This window comes from Rhyacophila brunnea, unplaced genomic scaffold (genome assembly GCF_057557595.1).
Source record: "Rhyacophila brunnea isolate RB1 unplaced genomic scaffold, BYU_Rbru_1.0 scaffold_5, whole genome shotgun sequence".
NCBI lineage: Eukaryota > Metazoa > Arthropoda > Insecta > Trichoptera > Rhyacophilidae > Rhyacophila > Rhyacophila brunnea.
In genome coordinates this window covers 4,164,186-4,174,301 of record NW_028233170.1, presented here as the reverse complement: position 1 = coordinate 4,174,301, position 10,116 = coordinate 4,164,186, and the positions used below count along the sequence as shown (strand labels likewise).

The 10,116-nt window shown below is 35.4% G+C and overlaps 1 protein-coding gene and 1 non-coding gene across 3 annotated transcripts; both read right to left on the bottom strand.

Moving 5' to 3' along the window:
* Window positions 1-1,877: 1,877 nt before the first annotated feature.
* Window positions 1,878-10,076, bottom strand: mus201 (rad2 superfamily protein mus201). 2 transcript variants are annotated; one of them, XM_085955940.1, is made up of 8 exons: window positions 9,725-10,076; window positions 9,117-9,222; window positions 7,462-7,637; window positions 5,913-6,142; window positions 5,358-5,547; window positions 3,432-5,274; window positions 3,083-3,351; window positions 1,878-2,660 (listed from the first exon to the last, which is right to left on the bottom strand). In XM_085955940.1, exons 2-8 carry the CDS (start codon window positions 9,202-9,204, stop codon window positions 1,968-1,970), a joined length of 3,489 nt encoding a protein of 1,162 aa, XP_085812066.1. In that variant the 5' UTR covers window positions 9,205-9,222; window positions 9,725-10,076; the 3' UTR covers window positions 1,878-1,967. The 2 variants fall into 2 exon arrangements, with proteins under 2 accessions (XP_085812066.1, XP_085812065.1); XM_085955939.1 differs by lacking the exon at window positions 9,725-10,076 and having other exon boundaries at window positions 9,117-9,567.
* On the bottom strand, window positions 4,757-4,840 carry LOC147065924 (small nucleolar RNA SNORD66). The gene has a single exon (XR_015071681.1). It is a non-coding gene; the product is annotated as a small nucleolar RNA SNORD66 (small nucleolar RNA).
* Window positions 10,077-10,116: the final 40 nt, after the last annotated feature.

Here is a 10,116-nt window from a genome sequence, read left to right as displayed (position 1 = left end):
CTACTAGTTAATATAAAAAGGTCGTGTCAAAGTTGTTTGTGTTAATAAATTTGCTCTGTGACTGATCCGACTCATATTTCACATTTATTTCATCAGGGCTGTCGAAGACATAAATCATAATATATATTTATAATTTTAAATTTTTATTTATAATATATATTATTTAAGTTTTGTGCATCTAATGCCGGGTCCACACTGGCAACAAGTTAATTTGCTGGCAACCTCGTTAGATTTTACGATAATTATTGTAAAATTTCTTAAGCAATTATGGTAAGTATCGTAAAATTTAATGAGGTTGCCAGTGTGGAAATGGCTTAATATCCACTGTGGTTCACGTAGTGGCATGGACCTGGGGTTAGCTAATTCAGGAAGTCAACACCCATGATAGAATTTTTTCCAGTTTTGGTTGCATTATATTCCAAAACTCTTCTGTAAAAATCGTTTCCGAGTTTATAAATGGAAATTTCTCGGTGTACATAGTAAACAAACCTACGAATAAAAAAAGACAAAAAGGAACATACTGATTCATCGCAGTAAAATCTGGTAATCAAATTCGCCATTTTGAAAAGCGACGATTTTGCGTAAACAAATATCACGTGGTCTGTACGTGTGCGGCAAACTTCGAATGTGTTTGTAATTTTGTGCAAAGTGCGAATGTAATGTTTTCAAATAATTGATATGGATTAATTATACCATCGTATTATTTTCTCGAAATCATAAACATACTATAATAGTATTTGAGTATCAACCTATGTTCAATTTGAATTGGGTTATAATAATAATATACCCGTATATATATCAATAGTATGTTTGCTACAAAATCCACCCAAGTTATCAGTACGTACTTGCACAGGTTTGATTAAAAACCATGATGAAATTAACATTTAAAAAATATGAATGCTTAATATTATTTTGACAGCCCTGTTTTCTGATCGGCTTCATCTCGCAGGTGTTCATAAAATAATAATAATTCTCCGCGCGGCAGAAATTATCAGTAATAATAATAATATTTCTTGAAATAAAATCTCCGATGATTAGTGATTTTTGCGAAAAGATCGATTTAAATTGACGTAGTTACGACGCCGAGGTCCTTTTTATACTAAATTATATTTGAACGGCGGGCTCTTCAGCGGGCCCTTAATTCTATAAACTGATTAATTTTTTGTTACTCGGGTGTACCAGCCATAGACTAATATAATAGTAGGTATCACCTTTATGGGGCGTATAGTCTGTCAGCCCCCCCCCCCCCCCTGCGGGATGTCACTGTGGTTACATTGGATTCGGTATTCGATACCGATACCGACATTACTAACACATCCCTATAAACAGTCGAAAAGCCCGCCTAGCAATGTTGACACCCTTTTGAAACTGTATTCCCTAATAGTATTGAATAAAAATTCTTTGGTTTCATCCATAAAATTCAAAAGGGAAATACATTATGAGACTAGTACTAAAGATAATAATTATTGTTCTAACAGCATTTATAATCATACCACATAAGCGTTAAGTTCAATAGTTTTGCCAGAAAGTAAGCTACAGGCAGAGCCTTGCCAAGCGAGAAAGTTCATGCAATACATTTTGTCAGGTATAAACCAAACAATAATCAAATTCGTCCTCACTAGAAGAAATCACATCTGTGCATGTTCCACTATTATAGTGGAACAATTTGATTCCTAACATACCATTAATATGCAATGTAAGATTATTGTTTGTATCTAGCTGTAGAATTTAGACATTATTTTCGTATTTAGTATTCTGTTGGAGCATATAGGCACCCACAAAATGGAATTGTGATATGGTCAAAAATTCTACCAGTATTTTGTCAAAATAATATTGGTTCATTGATGGGGGGGTACAGTGTAGTTTAAAAAAACAAATTGTTATGGACATTTATTTTATAGGAAACAATATTCAATACACTACGAAATCAAATGAAATATACCAAATTGTTCAATATTATAACTTTATTAATCACTGCTTTCCGACAACTCTGCGTCTTCTTTTAATTTTATTGGGATTTTTTTCCTTTTGCCGACAAATCCGGGACCCCCCTTTGAAGTCCTAAATAATTCAATTGCTTTTATTTTATTTTGCAATACTTTATTTTTATCCTTTTCTCTCTGGGGAAAGCGTTCAATGTGTCTTTCCGGATAAGAAAAGTTTTGAGTATCTGCACTTGAGTCAGAGGCCTGCTCATCATTATTGAGGGTCGATACTTGTGGTGATTGAATTACGTCTTGAATAGCATTTGGAGAAGGTTGGTTTGCATTTTTTTGTTCAAGTTTCTTTTTTGGCATTCTCTTTCGTTTCCCTTCTGTTACAATTTTAGGTTTCTTCGATACACTCGGTCCTTCTTTATCATCGAAATCTTCTATCAAATTATCACTTCCCATTCTTTCGACGGCACTTTTGACTCGTTTGCTCATCTTATCAAAAGCGTCAACTTGTTTAACGTCTGTTCTAAAGAATGCCCTGATAGATGGTTGAGAAATATTTAAATCCAATCTTTTTAAAACAGGTAATACAATTGCATCAGTTTTATCTTGGGACCAGCCAAACTTTTCTCTAGTAAATTCTCTAATTGCTGTTATATCGGGTTTGCCCCAACTAAATTTCTCATTGCTTGTTTCCACTTTAGGGCAGAGATATGCTTCAACAACCTGCAAAAAGAATAAATAAATTCACTAAAATATGCCGTAAAGTCAAAAATTAACAAGAATGATTATATTATGTTGATATATTAACTTATTACTAATTATATTAACCGGATGGCTGCCAAAAGACGTGAACTTTTCCGTGAACAGAACGCCGTTCATAAAAAAAATGACATCTTTGGACATCCCGCTTTAAACAGGAAACAGGGGTAAATCAATTATTTTAAGCATACAAATATGTCGAACACACGACATATATTGGGAATGTCGTCACATACTATCACATACAGAATTTGTTTTTACCAATTGAAACGTAAATTAGTTTTATTTTTACAATAAAATTCGCGGCGTGCAAGGTACCGCCACACATAGGTACACCTACCGGCAGTAAAAAGGTTAACTCTATCAATCAAGAAAGAAGAGCTTACCCTGTAGTTGGGAAATTTGTCCGATAAAGAAATATTTTTTAACTTGTTCCTGAGAGATGAATTACCCATTGTTCGACTTGAGCTATACCAGCTCCGGAATTTCTTAAGTCCGGCCAATAGTGTAACATAAGGTGGGATAAGTTCAGTCTTGATGGGGGGAAAGGCCGCTAATATTTCAAGTGCGGTCACAGGTCCAACACCGGTTATACCACTTGTGTAGTCACTACCAACTAAAAGGGCAAATAATATCAGATGTTCTCTCGGCAGTTCTAAAAAACAAAATAGCATCAAATATTATGAACATATTCAAGACATAAAAAGTTATGTGACGAAGACACAAAATACTTACTAAAGCATTGTTGAATATTTTCAGCTAGAAACTGTAATACATATTTCTGTTGATTGAAGAAATTTTTGTAAACTGTTTTCCCTCCAAATAGCCAAATGTCGCTATCATCAGTGATGGTGCCGTCTGTCAACTTGGTAGTTTCTAAGAAAGCGCACTGGGCTTCGGCTTCCATCGGTGCGACAATATACGGTATTCCGAACATTTGCAAAAGGTCTTGCGCATCTTTGGTCATCTCTTGCGAAATATCACGGCCCATCCTATTGAGTTTGTTGTGTTCCTTTTCTAATTTGTCTTTTTGTACTTCCAAATCGTCGGCCAAGACCGACAGCTCTTCGGTGGAGATTTTTTGACTAGCGATCGGAGCATCTGTCTTTGAATGAGATTCTCTCTCTTCAGCAAATTTTGACTCTTCTTGGGAAATCAAGTGTCTCAATTTGTTAAGAGGCATACCTTTCTGAGGGGACTGTTCATTTGACATATCAATACTATCATTACTCTCTTTGGGTGGCGTGACAGGTGTAGTATCTAAATTATCGACGATACTTATTGTTTCATTCGCTACCAAAGAGTTTAAATTGTCACTAAGAGGAGTTTTGGTTGATACAACAAACGATGCAGGGTTATCCTGTTCTACCGAAATAATGTCACGGTGTACAGGTACGGCATCATATATTATTGAGTTAACTTCAGGAACAATATCAAACTTTCGCAGAGTAATTTTTGCAGATTTGGGTTCAGGAGTTTTCGGTTTACTTGTAACCTGAAACACGTCTGCAAAAATGTCATCTTCCAAAACACCCTCAGGGTTTATTACAAGTTGCAATAGGGGTTGTGTAACATTCTTTGAGTTTGATTCAGGAACTTCTTCAAAGCTGTCATCGGTATCTGAACTAGATGGATTAGAAATAGCATCTAATTTTTCTTCTGTTATAATTGCAGTGTCTCTATCATCATCATCAGAAGAAATTATAATATTCTCATTAATAGATGGTTCTCTTACAGGATTGATTACTGTTGACGGTGTAACATTGTTCGGCTTGCCTTCGTTGCCTATTTGTTGTTTCAATAGAACATGAGTGGGTACGTGGGATTCAATCTTGTTTTGGTTATTTACTTCACATTCCTCATCAAGTGTGGTAATTTCACCGTCATGGATGAATTTTACCTTTGCAACCTGTGGCAAATCTTCTTTAATGCGAAACGCTCTTTTGAATTTCCGAGATTTCTTTCTTTTGACCTTTTGAGTATTGATAATCCTCATTATTTCATATTCAGATAGCCCACTATTTTCTAACATGTAAGCTTTAGCCAAAGTCAGCTCGGCATTTCTCAGATCATCGGTTTCATCATCAGATTCTTCTTCCATGGACCAGTCACTGTCAGTATCATAAATAAAGTCATCAGCGAAATGTGTTAAATCGACCCTGTCAGATTCTTTTGACGGGTCAACTGCGTTTGCAGTGGCTGAAGTATTGAGTGATAGTTCAATAGCGGCTTTGAGATCGTCATCAAATTCTTCTCCGAGTTCATCTGTACATTTTGTTTTAACGGCTTGACTTGTTGACGGTAACACAATATCACTTTTATCATCAAGATCGCTCTTTAGAGTAGCCTCTCGTTTCGTTGCAACTTCTATTGCTTCTCGGACATCTTTTATGAGAATAAATCGAGTGCTATCATCCGAAGCAATTCTTCTCGTAGGCAATTGTTCGATTTTTGTACTTATACCTTCTTCATTCAAAAGAACTTCCAGTTCATTGATAGATAAAAAATGACCTCCGATTTCTTTTTCTGCTTCCTCTAGTGATACTTGAACTTGCCGTCTTTTGAGCAATCTATTCATCTGCAAAAACACCAATATTGTTTTTTAATATGACACAATTTATATTGCAAATAAAACATTATGTAGTGAGTGATTAAACATACTTGGTAATCAGAGAAGTCATCACTATGTGCTGGTAGCTCATGAAGACGTCCCCACGAGCTCTGTTTCCTGGTTTCTTTCAGCTCTGTAAGAAGATCATGCTTTTCTCGAGGAGTTAAACTTTTAAAATATTCAGATTTGACATCAATAGAGTGAAGATCAATGTTATGCTTTGTAGATGTTGTCTCCGAGCTGAATCATAAAAGAAATAAGACTTATGAAGGTACGAAGAAAATCATCAGTGAAGAACAATAGCTCCACTGGACGGTTAGACCATAATAATACATCTTGTCCAATCATACATGTCCAATCCTAATAAGATCACAATATGAGCCTCCACAGAGTGGAGGTTTGTATTAATAGATTTTGTTTTTACGAGAAATGGATGTCAGTCACTTGCTCAATCTATTAGGTCCATACTATAACTCATACAAAAATTTAAAAACAATATTGTACTTGTCTACTTGTCATACCCAGGATTTGAACCTAGGCCGACGCTTAAGCCACGCGGCCATCGTGGGACTAACTTATATGTACTGCAATTATTTTTAACATACTCTGATTCGCTGGAGGAGTCTTCTTCTTTCTTTACTATAGGAGGAAGTTTAAAGAGTTGATCATCATTAATTTCATTGCTCGGTTTGACTGGAGATCTTTTGGTTGGAGATTCTTTATCGGTGGACAGAACAGACTTAACAGCAGTTTGCTTGAGGATAATATTCATGAGCTGTTGTCTAACATGATTAATATTGCTGTGCATTTGAGATTTTTTATTTTGCCTGCTCATCTGAAACAATATTTTAGTGAAGTGCGTGAAAATAATATATTATACATATCCAAAGAAAATAAATATATATAAATAAATCGTCTCTGTTCTAGCAGAACACTTTAACTGGAAAATACTAGTTTTGAGTAATTTGACTTTGAAGTTGTTAAAATGTTTGAAATGGTCTATCATGTGAGTTTATTAAGTAATCGTAAAAAGGATGACTTTAAAATAAAGACTGTTTATTTATTAAGAAGGTTTCCAGACGGTAAAGTTTGAAATAAGGAACATTTTGGTATAACTAACTCAATATGTCATTTTTTCGAATTAGTGTCTTCTGCCAGAACAGTGACGAAATAATATGTAACCATAATTCCTTTTGTAACAATATAACCATGGGAAACAGCATTTTCATCATTATTCATAATAAAAAATAAGCACAGGTCACGCCTTTCAATTGAGACTTTGGAAGATTCTCTGTGAATTAGCATTTCTAACATTAAGCCCAATATTGATTTATGTAAAAACATACATCCCTGTCATAAAATTGTTTATATAGGCTACACGTATAGTCAACTTTTCTAATTTTATTTTGTTTATGATAAATATATTATTATGTAATTATGGTAATTATTAATGCCAAATAAAGCTAAAATAATTTTTTTTTTGATGTAAATTTTGGAGGCCATGGTATGAAAAGTTTGGGAAGTACTGGTCTACATTATACCTTTATTCGTAATAATATTGTACTTTCAAATAGGGTATTATTTGAGAGAAGATATTCTATCATTCCAATACACGATAATATTATGCCCATATCGTATTCGATTTTAATCATTCACAAACGATTTTCTCAAAATATAGATACAAAGCTGAACATACAATAACTGTGTCTACCAATATTATAGCGTCTGTGTTTAAATTCGGATTAACCCATTCACTGCGGACCTTTTCATAATATTTAATAACCACATTTAAATAACATGCTAATTATATCTAATGGCCACCTGATCGGCAACGCAGTGAATGGGTTAAAGCAATAGATCTATTTTACATATTCAAATAAGTAGTATTTCCTTCTCTTGCGTTATAATATGTATATGGAAAATAAGAAGACAGAAAAAAGGATGTCTTTATTTCTGTAATAAAATGCAATCGGCACCAGTTGAATCCTGATGATGTTGTTCTTCCACGTATGTTGTCTACCAAAGACACACCAGTTGGTGTTTCAAGATTTGACAAGCGTATGTGATCCTAATCATTGCACATTGAAACATGTTTTATACGAATTCTGGTCTAAGGAAGGCTGCCCTGAAATATTTAATAAGAAAAATGCTAACTATGGTCTGTCTCTTTAAGTGCGGGATTCCTCCGTCGAAGACAAATACTGGTTTGATTCTGTGATACATCAGTTTGCAGAGGCGTTGAAATAGGCCTAAGAGATGGGCATTTGCCACGGCTCCACCACGGGAATCTTGATATCCTTTTACCATCTGATGCAGCCATATTGAGATATCTGTAAATCATAAACAGTTAAATTTGTGTCCATAATGAATTAAGTAAATTTACCAATTAATAGATTTTTGGGTTATCACCGTATTATGTTCTTTCCTATTATTTCCTCGGCGTTTCGGCTCGTCGAGGAAATAACAAGAACACACAGTGATAACCCAAAAATCTATTACGACAACAAGTGACTGTGAGGGTATCAAGCATTGTAATATGTATGTAGGTACATACATTCATTTATAAAACGGGTTATTGCTTCGTATTCACAACATATAAATATTATTTCTATAACATGTATTTTACTCTCATGGTGAACTTTTTTATATATTTTCATTATTTGTCGCTGTAGGATTGGTTTGTCGAATGGACCAAATGTTCAGGAGACGAAAAACAAATTTCATAATCCTATATTTAAATACATGGAGATATTTAAATTGTTGTTTTTACAGCATATGAATGATGTATTCATTACAATTACAAAGTAATTTAAAGAAAAGGATGGTTCTGGTCCATTTAGATACAAAAAAACATTCTGCATTAAAAGGTTGATTTCGACAAAAACGGATATTCGACAAACCAATCCTATAGCGACGATATTATTTGAAAAGGGTCACCTGTAAGCGAAACACGTGTGGTAAAAACAATATTTTTATGTGGTGAATACCAAGTTATATCACCTAGTGATAATCCATTTAATAAAATATCATGAATTATCAACAAGTAAATGCTGAATCTATTGAAAATATAGGTAGTTATGTAAGTACAATTAATTTTAAATTTCAAAAGCTATTTAGGTAGGTACCTAGTTGGATTTAATTTCAAATTATAAAGACAAAAAATTATGGTAAACTGAATGACTCTCAATTTGGTAATTGTGCCGCAGATGCCAGCATGAGCTTTTATAATTTTTTTTTTTTTAACGAAAAGGGATTATTCCATGTAGACATTTACATTAAAAACCTTTTTCTGTCAGCACAGATGCTTTTCGATCCAATTGTTGATTTAAAATTTTGGTACTGTTCGGTTATCAGGAATACAGGAATACTAACAAATAATCCAGTTTATCGGCTATTTTCAAAATGTGTTTTCCGCTGTATTCCTGATAACCGAACAGTACCTAAAATTTTCATACATTTTGATGCATCATTATCATAAACTAAGATTATATTAGGTCGGGGTAGGTTAGGTTAGGTCTAAAAAGAAAGTTATGCGGCATATTTACCTTCAATTTGATTACTTTTCATTCAACTGCTTCCCCTTTTCATGACAAAGAACAAGAAAAGACAAGAAAAATGACAAGGTACGACTACCTAATAATTTAAATTTATTATTATTTTGATGCAATCGGAAATTTTAAAATGGTTATAAAATAGACGCGTCGTAAGGTCAACATTATATCGACCACAAAACACTTTAAGAACCATCATAAAAATTTGATTGTCCATAATTAATGCTATTCGGAAGTTAAATGCGTAATTATTCCTACCAACAGCTAAAACTTTGTTCTCAAGCGTCTCCAGTGGCACAGGTTTCCCCGCGGGTTCCACGAGTCGCCACAGGCCAGTGACTCCCATATCTGCTCTCGATCAAATCTGAAATCGCATCAAACCGACTCCTGTTATTGTTATGTGACTATGCGACCTTCCCAGGCCACTGCCGCATACCAAACCGGCAAGCTGCCGGCTGCGGCTTTCCCACGAGATTCCCGACACGTCAGACGGAATCGTCTCGCTTTATGAATATTGGAGTAACCACCGCCCCCTCCTCCCTGCGCCACTGTACAAGTGGCACGGCTGCGATGAGTACGACGTGCGGCTGTAGTATAATATCAAATGTTTAGAAACACCGAGGCCACCCACTCTTTCCCACACCGCGTTTTCCCACGCCCCATGCATAACCCCAACATCCTTTTGATGGGTCCGCGACTCGCGAGTGGTGAGTACCCACGAGGGGAGAGGGGCCATTATTAAATGGTAACAAACTTAACAGATCTAAACTGCGTACAGTCATGTCAAATACGTGTCGGCCGACGGGCTGCCACTCTAAATTGTGAGCTTAAAACATTGTAAAGACGATAACATTTTATTTGTTTACCTTCTGTAAATCTATGTTTTGACAGTGATCGACGAATTGAGCGCTGAAACAAAAGTTAATATTAAAATTCCAAATGGACTTGTCCGTTGTGTTGGCAGGACTGTCGGAAAATATACCGAGTGAACAGGTGTTTTTGAATGGAACGGGAGATAGCCGCGTACATCTAGATTGGCGTACGTATAGTGCGTTTATTTTATTGTACTCGTGTAGCTGCGAAACGTGATAACGTCCAGGCGATCGTTCCGCAGCGAACAGAAGCGACGTCGGTCTGTTGTGTTTCTCGTTTGTCGTTTTCTCGTCGAGTCTGTCGCCTCGCGTCTCCGCACACATCACCCATGGAGCGGTACACTGTGAAGTTGTCAAAAAGTATTTGAAAGTTTCGACGGGTCCGC

Excerpts from the sequence above, each read along its gene's own strand:
- mus201 (XM_085955940.1), bottom strand. The coding sequence starts at position 9,204 with ATGGGAGTCACTGGCCTGTGGCGACTCGTGGAACCCGCGGGGAAACCT. Across the intron at positions 6,143-7,461 it reads ACTTAAAGAGACAGACCATA|ATGAGCAGGCAAAATAAAAA; the intron begins GTTAGCATTTTT and ends ATATTGTTTCAG. Across the intron at positions 3,352-3,431 it reads AAATATTCAACAATGCTTTA|AACTGCCGAGAGAACATCTG; the intron begins GTAAGTATTTTG and ends TTTGTTTTTTAG.